At 50.0% G+C, this 20,224-nt stretch overlaps 1 protein-coding gene across 15 annotated transcripts in view; it reads right to left on the bottom strand.

The window, feature by feature from the left end:
* ATP2B2 (ATPase plasma membrane Ca2+ transporting 2) overlaps positions 1 to 20,224 on the bottom strand; it is a 464,830-nt gene that overhangs the window by 71,823 nt on the left and 372,783 nt on the right. For all 15 annotated transcript variants that reach the window (XM_084901914.1, XM_084901911.1, XM_084901915.1 and 12 more), the window contains 3 exons: positions 17,819 to 18,016; positions 12,172 to 12,429; positions 10,993 to 11,118 (listed from right to left, as the gene is read on the bottom strand). In XM_084901914.1, the coding sequence (XP_084758040.1) occupies positions 10,993 to 11,118; positions 12,172 to 12,429; positions 17,819 to 18,016 (582 nt within the window). The remainder of the gene's footprint in view (positions 1 to 10,992; positions 11,119 to 12,171; positions 12,430 to 17,818; positions 18,017 to 20,224) is intronic.

The raw sequence follows: 20,224 nt of genomic DNA on the forward strand, positions 1-20,224 counted from the left end.
CTGCAGAATGAGGATAAAATGCAAAGGTAACCCCCCTGCAAAAGTGGCAATTCTATGTAATAAAATATTATTCAGTCTTAAAAGGGAAGGGAGTTATGACACATGCTACCACATGAATCAGCCTAGAGGACATACCGGTAATTCTAAATGAAATAAGCCAGTCACAGAAAGACAAATACTGTTTGATTCCATTTACATGAGAGGCTCCTAGAGTAGTCAGATTCAGAGACAGAAAGTAGGATGCTGGTTACTGGGGGGCTGAGGGCTGGGGGTAAGGGGATGGGGAGATAGTGTTTAATGGGTACAGTTTTAGTTTTACAAGATGAAAAAAGTTCTAGAGATGGATGGTGGTGATGGCTGCACAACAATATGAACACACCAGGAAGTCATGGAACTGTACACTTAAAAATGGTTAAAATGGTCAATTTTATGTTATGTGTATTTTATCATGATAAAAAAATTGGAAAAATATGGGGGAAAAGGGACATCACTGAAGCTGTGGCCTCACTGAGGAAACAAGGTGGCCCTAGCGAAGGTGCTGGGACCCAGTACAGGAAATGAACAGCAGCTACAACAGCTCAGGACTGACATCGGAGGCTGCTGGCCCTTTATCCTCAGTGGTGTTGGAAACACATAGCTACTGGGTCCTGCAGCTTCCTTAGAACAGATGGGCCACTCACAAATAGAGAGTTGGTACCTGGGACTGACTGGGCCGGAGTGGTGTCACCTGCAGAGGCTCAGGACACACCTGGGGAGGCCCCTTCAGTCCTGCCAGTGTCTACTCTCTTTAGTAAAGAATAGTTAGGTGCCCATCCCCCCCCCCCCCCCCCCCACACACACACACACACACACACCGATTTTAATTTTTACCACTCTGGGTAGAAAGCTCTCTACAATGCAGCACATACTTCTTTCCTCAATAGAGAAGTCAGAATGCAGTCCTGGCCAGAAGCAGTCTTGGGCCATCCTCAGGCTGCACAGTAAGAACTATGTTGAGTTTGCAAGATAGTGTTTGAGGGGCCCGATGGCCATGGATGCTGACCCCCGATACTAAACAGCCCTAATGACTTGCTTCTAGAATCCAGTTCTACTTTTTAGAGTTTTTCCTTCTTTCCTCTCAAGATTGATTGCCTCCTATCCCCATTATCAGGATAACTTGACTCTAACAGCCTTCTCCTTGTTTTCCAATTTGCTTCAGATTTGAAGTCTAAGTCAACAAACACATTAGAATTGTATCTAAAATAAGTGTTAAGAAGTTCTAAGTCAGGACTGGAAGTACTTCTCTTAAAGAAAGGAAATCTATTCCTACTTTCCAAGACGTTTCACCCACTCCTTCCCTTTCCTTCAAGATCTGAACAATCATGAGATTGTGCGTGTATCTGTGTGAAAGTGCGCATATGTGTGCATGTGTGGGGTGTTCTAGCCTTGGCTTCCAGTATCACAGGTTCTTAAAGTGCAGACACTCCAAGAAGGCAGGGAAAAGTCAGTTTGTCCATCCATGAATGGGTGAACTAAGTCATGAGGTTTCCAGGGGGTCATAAAACCTGGCAATCTGTAACAGAACCCAGATCCTCAGACGTGAGCTCTTCTGCTTGCTCCTTGCCCATTCCCAGGACAGAAGGACAGTGCTTTTTTTGGGCAGGGAGCAGTGAGGACCACAGAATGAGCTTGGACACTGATTCTAGACCAATAATCCCAGGCCTGGTGTCTTTCTATCACAGGCAGACCCTGCAGCCTAACTGGCCCCTGAGGAACACAAACAGGGAGAACCAGGGCCCAGTAATGGGACCCTGGATAATATGATAACTTGGTACACCAGCTCAGCTTGTGTGTGGGCTGTCAGGAGGGGTTGTTAAATACCAGCAGTGTTAGATAGATGAGAAAACTGAGGCCCAGAGAGGTCATGTGGGGGTGGGGTCATTGTAGATCTTTAAAGGTGAAGAAGGAACACACTTCATACATTCAGAGTGCAGACAGCACTGCGGGTACTAGCACTACCTTCTGGAGGACACCTGCTCTGTGCAGGCAGTGTGCTAAGCCCCTCACAGCAGTCATCTCTGAGTCCTCACACTGACCCTCAGTTTATTGAGGAGGAAGCTGAGATTCACGAAGAAATGGCTTGCCCAGAGTCACAGCTGGTGAGGGGCAGAGCCAGGCTTTGAACTTTCCTGTCTGAAGTGGATAGAGACCATCTTTGTCATCTGTCCATCCAGGAAACAAGGTCTTCACACCCTGATCTCAAACACATTTGTGAAAATCTGTTCTGCCTGGGTTGCAATGGAAACACTGCTCCCCACCTCCCCAGCTCTAGGTGGGATGGAAAAAGACACAGGGGGCCAATTTCCACCCAAGATAATCAGACCCCAAAATCACCTTCTAATCTAATCACTCCCATCATTGCAGGGAGCTGGCGGCTTTGCACTGGGAGGGAGGAAGGAGGAGGAAGCCAGGGAAGTGACCTTTAGCCATAACTCAGCGGACAACATAAGGCTCAGCCCCCTGCCCAGCCTCAGATGAGCCCCAGGTAGTCCTCCAGGCCCCAGCAGTAGATGGGACATCAACCTCTCCTTCGGGCCCTCCTTTGTTCTGTGCCCCACTTTCAGCTCTGACCACTGTCCCTCAGCTCATACACTCTCCAAAACTCTCCAAAGTCCAAATTCAGTCAGCACTCCCTGTGTCAGACCCTAGCTTTCTTCTGGCCCTTGATCACTGATTCATGCCCCTTGGTCTCTGCCCTGGGAGTGTGCATAGCTCACTGGGCTTTGAGTCTAGTCCCCCACCCCCTCTGCTCACACAGTTACTGAATGCCATTTCCCTACCTCTCATCCAAAACTTCCTCCTCAAGGATCCTTCTCTTCTACCAGGATCTCTCTCCTACAAGGACTTCAGGGCCTGACTGCCTCTTCTGCCAGAGGAAGAATTGAGTGTACCAGGTCATCCCCCCTACAGTGTCACACCCCAGCTCCAGGATCCTCTACAGAGGGCAATGCTTAATCCCAAAGCGGTGGCTGTAAGGGCAGAACCACAGGCATTCAAATAAAAGGTTAGATGACTAAATCTCTCAAAGAAAAACTGTAGGGTCTTTGGGTAGGGACCAAGGTGAGAACCCCTTGATTATGGGGGCCCTGGCAGGGCCTTGCACCAAGACTTCACTGTCCATGGTCTCTTGGGCACCATCCTGTAGCTCTCACCTCATTGCAGCTCCCATGGAGCCTTCAGGATATACAAGCATGGTGGTGGTGGTAGTGGTGAGGTGGGGTGGGGTGGGGAGAGGATGAAGTGAGCCCTGGGCTAAGGAGTAGGGGACCTGGGAACTGGTCTGGTGTTTGCTTCTGATTTGCTGTGTGACCTGAGGCCAGCCCTGGTCACACAGGACCTCAGCTTTGTTCTCTGCAAAATGAGGAGGCCTGGCTTAGGTCTCACCTCTCAGTGATGACGTCTGGGTCCCCTGGTCCCTGGAGACAAGGGCCATCCCTGGCTGGGGTAGAGCAGCCTCCATTAAGAGGCTACCTCTTAAAAGTTTGGATTTCAGTTAAGATGGGGCCATCAGAGGCTTGTGTGGATAGATGACCAAACATGAAGCCTCCTGTCAGACAACACGTTTCATCTGATGGACAGATATTGTGGAGTGCCAACTCTGTACTGGGCTCTGGGGCCGGAAGGGAGGGTCTCTTGTGACCTCTGCCCTCTAGGAGCTCACAGTCCAGCTGGGTTTGAGGGGAACAGACAGGTACACAGGTCAATAACAGCACAAGACAACAGAGATCCAAGGGTCCAGTGTCCTGGCAGGGGGCACAGCCCAGGCAAAGGTGGGAGGTGAGACAGGCAACGGCAGTGGATCAGCTGGGCTCATGAAGGGAGGAGCGGGAGAGAAGCAGGACCATGGAGCAGCCTGTGTGAGGGCTGCAGAGTTGGGGTTTGCTTGGTGCTCAGCAGGGAGCCACTGGGTGAGGGAAGAAGAGAACGAATCTTTATTGAGCTGGTTCACTGTGTGTCAAGTACTATCGGAGCTGCTTTCTCTACCTGGCCCTCACAGTTCCTCTGTGTGTAATCATCATTTCCCTCCCATTTCACAGACAGGAAAGTTGCCTCAAGAGGTCATCTTCACATTCAGCTGAGAGGGCAGAGCTGGGGTGGAGTGAGGGTGGGGCTCTAGTCTCTATTTTTCCCACCTTGCTGGGAAGGCTTATGGCAGAGTTGGAAGGCAGGAAGCTAGACGAAGGCAGGAAAGCGGTGGGGGAGCTGTGTCAGCCATTCAGCTCCTGTCTGTCTGTGAGAGAGAAAGGAGCTCAGGCCCAGGGAACACTGTGGCTTCTGCCAGCTGGACAGCTTGTCATACCCCACTGGGACCTTACCTTTAACCAGGTAGCAGAGGGCAGGCCAGAATCTTCCTGACTGCAGGCTCGAAGCTCATCTCTACCTGAGACTTGCTATGAGCAATAGCAAGTGGGATACATTGAACTTTTGTTTCCAGAGCTGGAGGGGTCTAGTTTTACAAAATGCAGCTTTTGAGCCAAAAAAAAGGCAAATGGCTGATTGTGGTTGCACAGTGCCTGGGGCATAGGTTAAGGCTTGCTCTCCCAGTTTTGACTTCCCAGGCCTCTCTCTGGACAGGAAATGGGGTGAGGTCATACCTTCTAAAAGGTCTCTTTCTGGGCGTAGAGATGTGAAAAAGGAATGGAAGCCTTTTCTGGGGATTATCTGCCCCTAGGCACAAGCACCAAGCAAAGCTATACGATTCCCAGACCCGTTGCTAACAGTAATAATGCACACGTGCAGAGCACTAGACAGCTGGTAAAGTGCTTTAGTGCTCGTGAGCCTGTCTCCTCTCACAGCAGCCCGGTGAGGTAGGTTCTGGTGCAAGCACAACCCCAAGACTCTCCAACCACCCTGGCCTCTCTGCCCTTGGTCACACAGCCGTGAGCGATGGAGCTGGGACTTGAACCCGTGCTCTATCCACTACACCCCACTGTCTCTCATGGAGAAGAGACAGGGTAGTGTAATGGAGAGAGCATGGGCTGAGCAGCAGACTGGGCCTTCTAGTGTTAAGATATCATCCTAGACGGCAGCAGTGGTGGCAGGTGTGGCTCTCATGCTTGGCCTACCACTCGGTGGGCAGGGTGGGCAGCAGGCCCAAGGGGATTTGCTGATGCCTGTGCAACCTTGTGCTGTTAACACCCTGACTCCAGTGGTGATGGAGGAGGCTGGGGGGTCCAGAAGGGGGCAGAGCTAATGGGCCTCCTGGAGCCAGGCCTTGCTGCTTTTGAGGACCAGCCCTCACCCTGGCCCCCGGGGCCCTTCCATGGCCACACTGATGGCACCTAGTTGTTGGCTTCCTGATGGAATTTACCATAAGACATTTCAAACAGGCCATGTGACTGGGTAATAGAAGTCACAGGGCCCTTGTAGGAAAGCTCACTCATGGGGGCTGCAGGAGTACAGGGCTGGGGAGCTAGAGAGCTAGAGAGCTAGAGGGCTAGGGTCTCTCTCTGGCCCTCCCCTCTGTGGGGCCTTACACTCCTGCTCTGGGCCTCAGTTTCCCCAGCTGCAAATGAAGACAAGACTAGGTTCTTTAAGGATCTGCAAGTCCCCTGAGAAGTTGCAAAGTCACAAGTCTAGGTATTTATTTCTGATAAGAGGGATCACTGTTTCCATGGGACTATCACCAGAGTTCATGACCCAGGAGGGTTCAAAACCACTGGCCTTCCATGAAAGGTGCTCCGTGTTAAAGAAGGCTGAAGGGGCAGGAACTCTAAATGCCATACAGTATCCTGCACTGGGTCCCAGCTGGAGAATGCTGGGAGGACAGTATATTAGGTGGCAGTACTACATCAATGTCGAATTTCCTGAATTGACAGCTGTGCTGTGGTTAACACGAGAACACATTTTCTTAGGGAAGAGGCTGAAATGTGAAGGGGTCCAGGGCAATCACGTGCCTGACGAGGAAGAGGGAGGCTCCTAGAGAGCAGACTGGGCAGAACGGTAATAACAGTGGAATCAGAGGGAAGGGCACGTAGGCGGTTTTTGTATTGTTCTTACAAGTTTTCTTAAAGTTTGATATTATCTTAAAATACAAAATTAAAACAAAAGAAATGGGCCCAGGTCAGAGTTTGTGCTCTAGGGCCCACCCATCGGTTGCTTGCCCCACACAGGCTTTAAAAGAATAGGAATTTCTTGCCAACATTGAAACACTGGAGGCTCTGCTTGCAAAGGGAGCTCAGCAGCTGCACTGAGGGGCACTTCAGTAGGCAGCAGTCAGGAGCAACTGTGCTCTGGTTTGGCGCCTGGACCCAGGAACCAGAGAGCCTGTGATTTCTGACTGTTTCCACTCTGCCGGGTCTGAAGAACCAGACATGGGCTGGGGCCTGCCTGGCAGTCCTGGAGAAGGAGCTCCAGGCCTTTATGATTTCCTTTGTGCCTGGAGCACGGGGATATCAGAGTAGATGCTGCTGAGTAATGTATGAGGAGGCTGAAGTCCTTGGAGGCAGAGGTCAAAGCCAAAGCTTGATGAAGGGCTAGAACCCGAGTGTTCTGTCTCCAAACGCTGCTCTTATTCCTCACATAGCACCTCACACAGCACCATTGACAAAGGACAGTCACAGCCATCTGTGCATGTGGTTTCCCTGAGGGGTAGGCAGGGGCCTGGGCCCCCACTGGCTTCCCCATTGTACAAACACAAACATGGAGGCTCCAAGCCATGAAGTGACCTGTCCAGGATCACAGGCCAGACATGGCTGGGCCAACTGACTCAGAACTGGAGTAGTCCTTCACCTTCCTCCAGGCTGACACAGTGTGCCAGATACCACAAGGGGGCTTCTGCACTACCACGAGGACCCCGCAGGCACCCCTAGCCTGGTCTCTCTGTGTTCCCTGAGGGTCATCTGACCAAAAGGCCCAGCAAGCCCCCACAACACAGGGACAGGATCTGGAGTGTCTGGTCATGTGCAAAAATGAGCATCCAGAACGCACAGCACTGGGGAGAGAGCTATCAAGGAACCCCCTGGAGGAAGCAGGCTCCTGCAGGCTGAAGGTGGGAGGAGCTGGATGGTGGAGAGAAGGTATGCAGTCCAGAGAGTGGGCAAGGGTGGAGAGTTGAGATGAAGGGAGAGAGAGGAAAACGGATGCTTTGACACAATCTTATGAGCTCGGGCTATGCTCCCATTTTACAAGTGAGAAAATGGGGGGCTCAGGAAGGCTAAGAAGCTTGTCCAAGGTCTCCCAGCCAATAAGGGGCAGAGTCGGGATTGGAACCCAAGACTATTTTGCCCTCAGTCCAGGTTCCATCCAAGGAACAAGAAAGGGAACCAACCCAGCATGAGCACCTATACCATGCACCAGGACACCCCTCTTGTCCTCACAGGTAAACTGAGGCTCAGGGAAGTGAAGCAACTTGCCTAAGGCCACACAGAGAGTTCAGAACCCAGATCTGGCTCAGCCTGGGCCAACCCTGCTTCTTCTACAATGCAGCCTCTCTCCTCACTCTGGCAGGCAGTGCCTGAGCCCTGAGGTGTGCAGGGCCCAGGGGTGGAGCTAGGCATGATAACCTCAGGCGTGGGCTTCCGCCTGCTTGGGTCTGTTTGGGTGAGAGGACTGAAATAGAAGTGGACCACCAGTGTGTCTGTCCTGGTGTCTTCTATCTGTGTACGGCCAAAGATAAAATGAGACCCATTAGATCTATTAGGGTGGCAGGAGTGTGGATGGGTTTTGCTCTTTATTCTATTTGAGACAGTTTGTGCAGAAAAAAAACAAAACCCCTCAATCGACATTACAAGGCTGTGCCTGAATGGAACAAGCACAGAGTGGATGTCACAGGATGACATGTGGATCCCAAGTGGAATGGGAGTGACTGCCAGAGGTGTGCTCAGAGCAGGCTTCGTGAAGGAGGTAAGCCCCAGCAGACGGGCAGAAGTTAAATGAGCAATGTGAAAGGGAGAAGGAGGGCCATGAGGAGGAGGGAACAGCTTCCGCAGAGGCAGGGCACAGGAATGGAGCCAGGCGGTTTGTAGTAGAGGGACAGGGTGAGCAGGGTACGGTGAATCCGTGACTTTCACGGCTGGGAGGGGCACTGAACGCAGTGTCCCTTCAGTGTTTGGGCCTACTCTATACCACTCCCACCCACAGCCTGTCCAGGCCACTGCTCCCACAAATGCTCGTCTCTCTGGGACCAGAGGTTTGAACCAGGACCACAGGGCCACGTGGCCCGAAGTTCCAATCAGTGACAGGGAACTCATTACCATACAGGAAGCCTCTTTTGTCCTAGAATGGTTCTTCTGCAACAGAATTCTCTTCCCAGTTAGATTACTTTCTGTTGGGCCAATGTTGCCACTTTCTCACTGTCTTTTCCCATGAGCCGGGCCAAGCCACTTGCTCCTCCTTTCCCCCACGCAATTGTGTCTCTGAATGTGAGCACTGCTGCTTGCAGTCAAGCTCCATTTCCTTCCGTCTAATTCACTTTGCACTCTGGTGATCTCTGTGGGTCCTGACTCTTGCTTTCTTTTTGCCATGCTCCCTGGGCTGGTGGTCTCTGTGAATTTGATGGCACACTTTCCATATTGTGACAGGACAGAGCTCCAGGGAAGGCCACTAGAAACCAGATAACCGCAATCCAAGAATCAGCACAAACTGGCCAAAATCTCCTGGCCTCTGGCATAGCCTTCTCCATCTTGTCCACAAGGACCTCATGGGAGACCTGTGTTAGCTGTCTCCTGACATCCAAAGCCTCAGAGTCAAGTTCATAGCTAGGCTTTCAGCCAGTTGTATAGGCTGAGACTAAAGCAATTGGTTCAACTTGAGCCTCTCATCTCTCAGTGCTCAGAGACCACCTATTCCCGAGCTGAGGACCAGTGCTGACCCCACTGTGATCCCACCAGTTTGAGCTTCACAGGGCTCTCCCAGATTCTTGTTAAGACCTGGAATGCTTTTGGCTGGCCCTCATTCCTTGTTCTTCCCCAGTGAAGGCAGAGATCACTGCCAAATCTCCAAGGGCCTATGGGTCTAAGCTCCCTGGATGGTCTCTGGGACATGCAGTTCCCTGGGAGACATCCTACCACCCCTCCCCAATTATGAGGCTTCTCATTGACTAGAGGGACAGACACAACCCATCCGCTCAGGCGCAGAACCTCCCCTCAATTTCCACTGACCCAGATGACCCACCTGACACACCTGGCCACTGCTCCCAAGAATGCTTGCCTCTCTGCTAACCAGAGGTTGGAACTAGGACCACAGGGCCTTGTAGCCCTAAGTTCGAAGAGAGCATTTGAGGATTTCCATCTCTTAATCAGACCCCAGGGCCTCTGTACTTGCTATCCCTCTGCCTATAATGCTCTTTCTTGTCATAGTTCCAGTTTTAGCTCCAATGTAATCTCCTCAGATAGGCCTTCCCTGACCAACTAAGATTCCTGTCCTTTTCTCTTGGTCTTTATTTCATTACCATGGCAGAATTATCACTATCATTGACTTATTACTATCTGAAATTATGTTATATATTTGCTTGCTTGCTTCTTTACTGTCTATCTCTTGGAGTCTAAGCTACAGGAGGTCAGGGACCTTGTATTTGAGGATGACACATACTCCTTCAGACCTCTGTGCCTTTTACATGTTTGCCTCAGCTAGGAGGACCCTTTATCCAAAACCCTGTTTGGTGGGCTGCTACCCATGCTTTAAAGTCCAGCTTAATTCCACCTTCCCCTTCTGTTCCCTTCTTGGCTTTTGTACACCTTCCTCACTTATACAGTGTGGAATTAGCTGTTTGCTGGTCTGCTGATCCCAGCCTATCTGGGCTGGAGGCTCCTGAAGCCAGAGGTGGGTCCCATTGCTTAGTCCAGGGTCAGGCCCAAAGTAGCTGCTTGATGAGCACTGCTGGACAATAAGGCCTTTGGGGTGTTCCTATTGGAGGGAGGGTGGTCACCTGGCTGGTGCCTTATCTCTGCATGGTCTCCTTGCTTCCTGTCTTTCCCCCTGCAGCAGCCAGAGTGAGATTTTAAAAAAGTAAATGTGTTCAGTTCACTGTTTAAAACCATTCCAGATAATCCTCATCACACAAAACATTTCCAAACTCCTGACCATGCCCATGAGGCCTGACATCTGGGCCCTCCACTTCTCCATCTTGTTCCCAGTCCTCCAGCACAATCCTGCCATTGGGCCTTTGCACTTGCTGTTCCATCTGCCTGGTATACTTTTCCTGGATAGTCACAAGGCCAGCTCCTGCTCATCATTCACACTTCAGCTCACACATGGCCTCTTCTGACCTCTCCAGCACCCTGCCTCCCCTTGTCCTGCTTTATTTTTGCCCCACACCTACCACCACCTGGAATTTTCCCATTGCCTATCTCTTCTCACTACACCATAGCTCCTCAGGACTGAGGCTTCAACAGCCTCATCCCTTCCTAGTTGTCTAGCACCCACCCTAGTTGGTTTGGCTCACTGTCTTTTCCCATGAGCCTGGGCCAAGGGTCCTAGAATCAAAGGGTCCTGGTTTCGATTCCAGTCAAGGGCATCTCGGTTGCAGGCTCCTTCCTGACCCGGACCCTGGTCTGGGGCGTGCAGGAGGCAACCAATTGATGTGTTTCTTTCACATAGATATTTCTCTCTGTCTTCCCTTCTCTCTCCCATATGCTCTAAAAATCAATGGAAAAATATCCTCAGGTGAGGATTAAACAAAACAAAACAATTGTCACCTGACTGATTCTTTCTCATCCATGATTAGAGTGGGCTTCAATGTTTGACTTTTCAGAAAACTAAATCACTAGAAGGTAAATTACCAGAGGGCAGGGATTCTTTATCTCGATTCTATTCACTGTGGTGTCCCTAACGCAGTGCTGAGAGCCCAGTAGGCTCAATGCATGTTTGCTGGGGAAAAGAGAGGAAGTTCTCACTTGGAGCTGAGCTGGCCAGAGATCTGAAGCCAAGGACCAAAGTCTCCAAGACCCTCCAGTCTCATGAAGGGGACAGAAACCAGCAATGGAGTGAGCCCACTGTTGGGCTGCAGCTCACCTGACAGCAGCATGGGGTCCTTGTCCACGGACTTGCGCACCTGGTCAGACTCTCCTGTCAAGGAGCTTTCATCGATCTTGAGGTCATTGCCCTGGATGAAGAGGCCATCAGCAGGGAGGAGATCACCTGATAGGAGGAAGGTCAAGAGAGTCAGCAGGGTCTCAGGTTGCTGAAGAGGCTGGAATAGCCCCCAAAAGTTATAATTATAAGGAAAGGTTCACTATTGGGACCAGCTTCCTAGAGCTCCCAGGGTGCAGGAACCAACATGGTGTCCATCACGGCCAATAGGCAGCTGAAGACTGGAGCTGAAGTCAATGGTACAGGCTGGGAGGGTTGAGGTTGGGCCCAACAATCCAAGCTCAGGCAGGCATGTTCTTTAGTTTATTAAGTGCTTTTCTTGGCCTGGTGTGGTCGTGAGGCCTAGTTTTCTCAACAATTCATTCTCTAGTTTCAACTATGATTTGAGGAATTCTTTTGAAAGGGACTAGTCCATCTGGGCTAAGCAGAGGAGACTCCAGGACAGTCACATTATCAGAGGAAACCAACCCGTGCGCGCGCCCCCTCCCCCTCCCCCCCGCCCTGAGGGCTAAGTGAGAAGGGGTATACTCCAGTCTTGCTTCCATCTTCTGCCTCTGCTTTCCCAAGGATATACTCATCTAAACTCCTTTGACACCAGCTTGCCCACTTTCTCCAAGGTAGTATCACAGGCTTAGAATGTTCACTCATCTATATTCACTCCCCATAACACCCTCTCTGGCCCAACAACCATCCAACAATAGCCAAATCAGGGATAGGAAATGGACTTCATCCCATAAACCCATTGTGAGTATTAGTCCTTGGAGTATTGTGTTGAGAAGGCTTCTGAGGCTGTATGGAGGCCCTGAGCTGTGACTGATTAGTAACGTATAAATCAAACATCACACTAATATAACTATAACAGGTCTGCTGGTATTGAGAGTGGTGGCACATGTGCCATGTATTTGCCATTTCTGAGTTAAATCAATTCTGAAATCTACTCCCTCCAGGAAGTAGCCTTCTATTTCCAAAGGATCGCAGAAGACATCTTGGCTTGGGATCAGCCTTCAGGGACCCTTCCCTGGGCCAGTCTCTTTGGGTCTGCTTGGCCTGTCCCATCTCTTCTCCAGCTCTAGCATGTAGCTCTGTGGCTGGGACACTTACCATATTTTATTTGCGCTATGTCCCCAACCACAATCTCGGCCACAGGAATCTGGACCACCTGGCCAGCCCGGATCACGGTGAACTTCTGCTCCTGCTCAATGCGGCTCTGCAGGCCCCGGAACTGCTTCTCTTTGCTCCAATCATTGAAGGCCGTGACCAGGACCACACAGATGACTGAGAGGAGAATGGCAGCCCCCTCAATCCAGCCTGCCTCTGCCTCCCCTTCATCCTCAGACCCAGCCTGGGCCGTGGCGCATCCTGCAGAGAATAGAAGGAAGCAGATGGTGTGGGGTCAGCTAGGCAGATGGGCCTTGAGTGGTCTGGCTTTAAATCAGCTCTGTCAAGCAAAAAATGTTGATAATCAGATAATCATGAATTATTTAAGTAGTGCATCTAAGTGCCAAGCCCTGTGTAAAGGGCTTCACACACCTGATCTCAGAGCATTTACTCTGCCCATTTCACAGATGTGGAAGCTGATGCTTCTTAGAGAAGCCACATGACTTGTCTAAGCTAGGAAGGACAAGTAGGGAGCTAGGATATCTGACTTCAGAGCCTACTGTGGCTCTTCCACAAAATACCAAGTGTGGGCGCACACATACAGTGAAATTGAAACTTTGTGGCCCATTCGCAGAAGTCGGTTTTTGCCTCTCAAAAGAAAATTTAATCGTTGTGCTGTTGATATACTATAGAATCATGTGGCCGGGCAGTGTGTGTCACCAGCTGTTCTGTACAGGCTAGTTAACAATCACATACCATCACGTTGTTGTATAAGGTTCTCAAAACTACCTTTTTCCTTTGGGAATTTCAAAGCTTTTCCAGTAATTTTAAACTGTTTCATTGGTTCAGCCTTTGGTTGTAATGATAGTCATTATCGTGTGGATAACAGACATTGGGCCAGCCCTGAGTTCAAATCCCCGCTGTAGTAACTTAACTGCTGTGTGCCCAGGAGCTAGCTACTGGACTGCTGTGCTGGGTTTTCTCATCTGCAGAATGAGGGCCCTGACGGCGCTCCCTCCCAGGGCGGGGGAGGACTCAGGGTGAGCCTTTATGTAAAGCAGCTACTGCCCTGCGCACACAGTGACGCTCAGTTAGAGCTGCTGCTTCCTGTTGCCCAGCATTTAGCACACATTATGGCACTCCAGTTCCACAGCCGGCCTGAATGGAGCCATGAGCCCTGAGTTACAGAGGGGATCCAGCTATATTCCAGACCACGTGATGACAGGAGGAGCGGAACTAGAGCTCCCTCTACCACCATCTCCCCCCCCCCCCCCCCCAAAAAAAAAAAGCTGGAAAACACAGGTGAACCTTGCTAAATAAAAACCATATATAGAAATGCATTTTCTTAAACTTCAGGGGGTGATTTGAGATACAGAGCCCAGTGCTTCACTTTATAGCTTTTGTTATTCCCTGCCCCTGCTACATGCTCTGCATTGGGAAGGCTGTTCTTTCCCTGTTGTGTGTTTCGTTAATGTTCTCCCCATTCCCCGCCCCCCTCCCGCCTTACTCCATTAGTTATTGAAACATTCAAGACACTTGGAAACATCCCAGGACAATGGAAAGCCTTCAGGTTCTAGAATTGGAAAGACCTGGCTTCAAGTACAGACTCTGCTGTGTGACCAAGAGTAAGTGACTGGGCCTCTCTGAGCCTCAGTTTGGACAGCTGTAAAGTGCGATGACCCCAGGGACTTGGTGAGACCTGGACCTAGTAAGGGCCTGGCACAAGGCACACAATAAGTATTGGTTCTCTCCCCCTTTTCATGAGCTGCTCTCCTTGGACTGGCTTCTGGAAACCAGGCATGGCGGTTGAGTGCCTTGCCTCCCAGTCCTGCCTGCTGCCCTTGCTGACTGGATACCAAGGAGGCCTCTGGGCCCGTCAGAGCCCTCACTCTGCCAGCAAAGACCATTAGCTTTAATTTCCTTCTGACAACTGTCTGATGGTTACACTGTGCCTTGGAATGACCAGAAAGTGGGGTCTGGATCTCTGGTTAGGTCTTCAGCCATCGGGAGCTGCTGGACTCTGGGAACAACTCCCGCTGCTCCTGGTGCGTTAGGGGGAAGAGACCGGGAACAGGAAGAAAGCAGAGAGTGAGCAGGCCTTCTGAGACCTCCTCTGGGGCCCCCCAGACTGGGGCAGAAACAGGACCTGGAGATTGTGACCACAGGGTCTGTGGAATCTGCAGCTGCTTCCCCTGGATCTGAGATTTTCTAAGGTGTGGCCTCATTCTGTGTGACCTTGGAGAATGCACATGGCCTCTCTGGGCCTCTCTCGATTTGTTAACCAGTAACATGGAGAAGCTACCTCCTAGGTGGTTACCAAATAAGGGCCCTCAAAACGGGTCAAGCCACAAACATTTTCTAAGCACCTACTATGTGCCTGTCACTCTGCTAGCACTCTGGCACTAGGGAAACTGTCACGGGCAGGGAGTTGAGAGCACTGGGTGTGTTGATCCCAGCCCTGCCACAAATATGCTGTGTGACCTCTGACAAGAGTCTAGAGCTCTCTGAGCCACGAATGAAAACAGGGAAGGGCTGTGGGTGCTGTAAGGCACTCTATAGCCTTTTAGTTCATCACCTGCATCAATTTTTAATTAAGTGATGAAGCCTGTGTTTGACTTGGCAAGGGGGTGGTCCTGGAAACATGGTCAGCCCAGAGCTCGGAGGTCAGGCCAGGGTCTGGGTGTCAGGGAAGTATAAGTATCATCACAAAGTTCTGGAACTTCACTCTGTGGGGCTAGAGTGTGCACAACTGCCCTCATTGACCCAGAGGACGGTCTGTACTAGTGTCTCAGGGGGAGGCATGGAAGGGCAGTGAAAAGAACCAGAAGAATTGAGTTTCAGATCCAGCCCTACTGTGTCTGAGCTGTGCGGCCTGAGGCAAGTGCTTCCTCACCCTGGGCCATGGTTTCCACCTCTTGAAGATGAAGGTGATCACAGGCATCTGTTTGGAGGGTTCTAGAAGGCTCTCCCTGGAACACACTGGGAGCGCTATGCATGCTCCCGCTCTACCCCCTCCACCATTTGCCCTCTGAGTTCTAATCTTGCACTGAATTGGGTCACATGAGGTCACTTACTCAGCTGGCACTGTCTCAACCCCATCTCTTTCTGAATGATAGGAGCGAGGGCTCAGAAGCCAGAACGTCTCTGTCTGAGTCATGGTTCTGTGCTTCCTAGCGTGTGATGAAGCAAGTTATTTCCTATTTCAGGGCCTCGGTTTCCTGGATAATAATAGCACCTACCCACAGGGTTGTTGTGAGGATCAAATGAACCTCTACTGTAAAAGCTCTCAGCTAGTGGTAGCTATAAAAATAGTAAGAACTATTATGTTTTTGTGTTGCACCCTTAGCTCTGTTCAAGGCCTATTCAAATAGCCATGCACAATCTTCTTCAAAATTTTCTATAAAACTTCTGCAAAGAATGCTGCTCATGATTCATCTCCTATGGCCTATGTGAAAGTTCATCCCAGATTTCATCGTCAGGGGCATGCTATCTTCCTGCAGGACTGCTTTTCCTCCTGTTAATAATCTGAGCTATGCAAATCATCCTAACTCCCTTTCTGCCTTGGCTGCCAGGAAGCACAAAATCAAATTTATATCCCAATCATAGTAGCAAACATAGTTTATTTGCTTCCATTCCTTTTATGTCTGGCTTTCTAGTTGACCTCAGATTATGAGACATGTCTTTATTATGCCTTTAAACCCTTTTTGGAGAAATGCCATGGAGAAAAAAAAAACAACTTAGTAATATGTATAAAATTGAGGCAGTTGACCTCCACGCTCAGAGTGGAGGGGATTAAGGAGAAGAAGAATGGTTTTCTTGAGGCAAAACGCCACATCCCAACCTTCTAGGAAAGAGATTGGCAAAATTTCTCTGAAAAAGTCCAGATAGTAAATATTTTAGGCCTTGTGGACCATACATATAGTCTTTGTCGCAGCTACTTACCTCTGCCATTATAGTAGGAAAGCAGCATAGACAATATGAAAAAGAAATGGGAGTGTACCAATAAAACATTATTTTTACACAGTGAAGAAGGAATTTCATGTAAAAGCCACATGTTACAAAATAATGTTATTTTCACGTTTTCAACCATTTGAAAATGTAAAAACCAATCTTAGTTCATGGGCCATACGAAAACAAGAAAGTGAGCCAGATTTGGCTTGTGGGCTATCGTTTGTAATCTGTGTTCTAGAATATTCAGTGCATGATTTTTTTTTTTTTCATAGTTGCATGCCTCACGGAATGAGTGACTTGGGTTCTGAGGAGAAGTCCAGCTTTGGAGCTGAAGGAGGGTCCCTCAGAGGATGGAGTACCAGAGGGCAGGGGACCTGAGAGGGATCTCTGTGAATGGGCTGAAGCACTGTCAGATCAAAAAGCGTGAATGCAGCCCACCAGGAAGGCAATTTGGGGGCTTTGTCATCAGATGTGAGAGTGGGGAGCTCTCAGAGAGCCGTCTGGATGTACATCCGGAGCCACCTTCACTTGGATTCCATCCAGTAAAACCAGACTCTCTCAGAAAGGGACCTGGTAGCAGTTTTTCTAAGCTCCACTACAAAACCTAAGGACTAATTAGCTGGGTGACCTTGAGCAAGTTAATGAACTTCTCTGTGCCTTGACTCCATGTCTTTAAAATGAGGATAATCATGCACTACCTTATGAGGGCTGTTAGGAGGACATTTCAGCACAGATCTTGGCATACTGTAAGTGCTCAATAAATGATCATTATAATCATTACTACCCTGTTTCCCCCAAAATAAGACAGTGTCTTATATTAATTTTTGCTCCCAAAGATGTGCTAGGTCTTATTTTCAGGGGATGTCTTATTTTTCCATGAAGAAGAATATGGTACACATTTATTGTTAAATGAAAATAAAGGAAATTTATTACCTGTATATGGTATGGTAGTGCGGTAGTTGTCAACACAAACCAGACAAACTGTGAATCCTACAGTATTAAGAATTTAACCGAAACCGGTTTGGCTCAGTGGTAGAGTGTCGGTTTGCGGACTGAAAGGTCCCAGGTTCGATTCCGGTCAGGGGCATGTACGTTGGTTGCGGGCACATCCCCGGTAGGGGGTGTGCAAGAGGCAGCTGGTCGATGTTTCTCTCTCATCGACGTTTCTAGCTCTCTATCTCTCTCCCTTCCTCTCTGTAAAAAATCAATAAAATATATTAAAAAAAAAAGAAAAGAATTTACTCATTTATTCAATGAAAATCATGTCATCATCTTCTGGAACATCATCATAACAATCCAATTCCTGAATTTCCTGGTGAATTTCTTGTGACTCCATTTCTTTCAGAATCAGTGGACCAAATCTCTCATGTTTAGCCTAGGGGGGGCCTTATTTTCGGGGGATGCTTTATATTTCATTTAGAAGGAAACCTGTAAGTAGGTCTTATTTTCAGAGGATGTCTTATTTTCGGGGAAACATGGTATTGTTGGTCCAGCTCTTGCATTTCACACTTGGGAACACTAGGGGGAGGGCTCTGAGCCTGGGTTTTGGCTCGGCCACTGATTGGCTGGGGGTGAGACTCAGCCCCTTGGGCCTTGGTTTCCTCACCTGGAAGGAGTAGTGCCTGTTAGCCCGGAATGCCCTCTGGTGTGGCTGGGCACACATGTTGCAGGGAGGGGGGCAGGGGTCCACCTGTCTTACCTTCTTGGCTCTCGCCAGGCGGGTGGTAGAAGGAGAGCCCCAGGGAGATGATGGCCGCAATTTCCAGGATGATCAGTGTCACATCTTGCAGAGCTTCCCACACGAGCTGCAGGAAGGTTTTTGGCTTCTTTGGAGGTATAAAGTTTTGTCCAAAAATCTGCTTTCTCTTTTCTAGGTCTGGAGCTGTGCCTGGCAAACCTGTGGACAGAGTACAGAGAGGTTGGCTTGGAGGGCCCAGGAGAGACACACACGTTCCGGGAATTGTCCCAAGTGGGTCTGGCCACATGGCAAAGAACACAGAGAGGAAAAAACAAAGCAGGAAACTTGCAGGCACCAGCCTAGAGCCCAGCACTCCCCAGAACCTGTGAATGTGACCTTATTTGGGAGAATGGTCTTTGCGGATGAAACTAAGGATTTTGAGATAACATCACCCTGGACTATCCAGATAGGCCCTAACCCAATGACAAGTGTCCTTGTAAGAGACAGAAGAGAAGACACAGACACAGAGGGAAGAAAGCCACGTGGAGATGGAGGGGAGATTGTAGTGATGCAGCCACAAGCCAAGGAAAGCCCAGAGCCAACAGAAGCTGGAAGAATTAAGGAATGGAATGTAACCTTGACTTTAGACTTTTGGCCTCCAGAACACTGAGAGAACCCATTTCTCTTATTCAAAACCACTGGTTTATGGTCATTCGTTACAGGAAGCGAATACCCAGCATCATGCCCACCTTGCACCCGCACCCTTGCTCCTGCTTTGCACTTGCCTGCCCTGTTGAACACAGACTAGGAAGCTCCTGCCTGGGTTAGAATCCCAGACTGCGTGGGAGGGTGAGTGTACCTAACCCATGGGTGCTTGTGAGCGTCTCATGAGATAATTCATGCAGTCATCGAGTGTTTGCTGAGCACCTACTATGTGCCTGGCACTGTTCTGGACACCGGGATAGAGAGGCAAAAAGGACAGACAGAGTGCCTGCCCCAAAGAGCTGATACCCCAAGGACACACATGACATGCTCAAGTGGTGCCTGGAGGGGAGGGGTGGATGGCCCCACCTCCCCTCAGGTGCATTTGTGCCTTAGAAGAGGAGCATGCAACAGAAACCTCTCACAGTGGAAATTCAGGGGTGGGACAGACAAAGGCAGATCCAGTGGGAGGGGCCAGCGTCTCTGTTTACTGGGCCTTTTGAAGGCAAGTGCTTCCCCTTGCTTCTTTCTTTCCTTTGCTGCTATCCTGGGTCACCCCAAGTCACTGTTGCCATTTCATTTTTCCCTAACCAGTGCCCTGGCACACTTCCTCCCTTGCTCATGCTGAGCTAGAAAGAGCCTTTCCTCCCATCTACACTGGCGAGCCCCTTCTCAGGGCCCTCTGCTGAGAAGACCACCCCTCTACCCCGGGCAGGCCGAATCTCCCTGCCATCACCTAGCATGGCCTTGACCACAGCAGAGCTTACCTGTGTTCCAACACGTGTACAACCCGTGCCTTGTTGAAAAGACCAGTCTGATTCTTCCAGGGCCTGCACTTGAGGCCACCACCCACCCACTGGACACAGGTGACATGCTCGAGTATTAGGAGCCTGCCCTGAGGTGTCATCATGGAAAACACAGCAGGAATGGTCCCCTGCAGCAGAGCAATGTCAGTCCTGTCCCTGAGGCCAGCCAAACCCCAGCTCACCTGTGATTTAATGAAGACAGCTGAGGGATGGACAAGGGGAGGGAGTGAAGGTGGGGGGGGGGTGCGGCGGGAAAGGGCACAGACCTCATTAGACCTCTGGCCTCAGTCAACTTGTGAGAAGGGGGATCCAGAGGGATCACCCAAACAGTACCATTATTAGAATGTGGGGGTCAGAGCAATGGAACATTCTGCTGTTACAGTTAAGGGAGCATGTGGTCTAAGGCCACATTGGTAGGGGATTCTAACAACCTGCCATTTGTTGGCTCATCCATCCAAACATGCAATGAACATTCAATGCATGTTTCTTGAACCTCCACTGTGGGTGCAATCTGGTGCCGGTGCTGGGGAGAGTGATGTAAAGAAAGCTCAGTGGTCCTGAGTGGCAGCAGTCTGTGGCTCAGGGATACAGGGAGATGGGCATGTCCCTGTCTGGGGTTTAGGTGCTGAGCCTCCTCCGATGTTGTCAATGAGACCTTCGTTGGGAGCTTTCAAGAGCCAGACTGGCTGAGACCCTGTGGGATAGGCTGGGATGGCTCTTGCATCTGCCTTGCCTAGTAGTGGGGATAAGCTCTGGATAGCCAATGACCTGCCTGTGCACTGAGAATGAGGGATCTCAGAGCTGGGTTATGACCATTTCATAGGTGGGGAGACTGAGGCCTTCATGAGACCAAAGCTGCTGCCTTGGGGCTGAGAACCCAGCCCAGCCCTGTTCTAGTCACACATGACGTAGAATGATT

This window comes from Pipistrellus hanaki (assembly GCF_964339955.1).
Source record: "Pipistrellus hanaki genome assembly, chromosome: 13".
Classification (NCBI taxonomy): domain Eukaryota; kingdom Metazoa; phylum Chordata; class Mammalia; order Chiroptera; family Vespertilionidae; genus Pipistrellus; species Pipistrellus hanaki.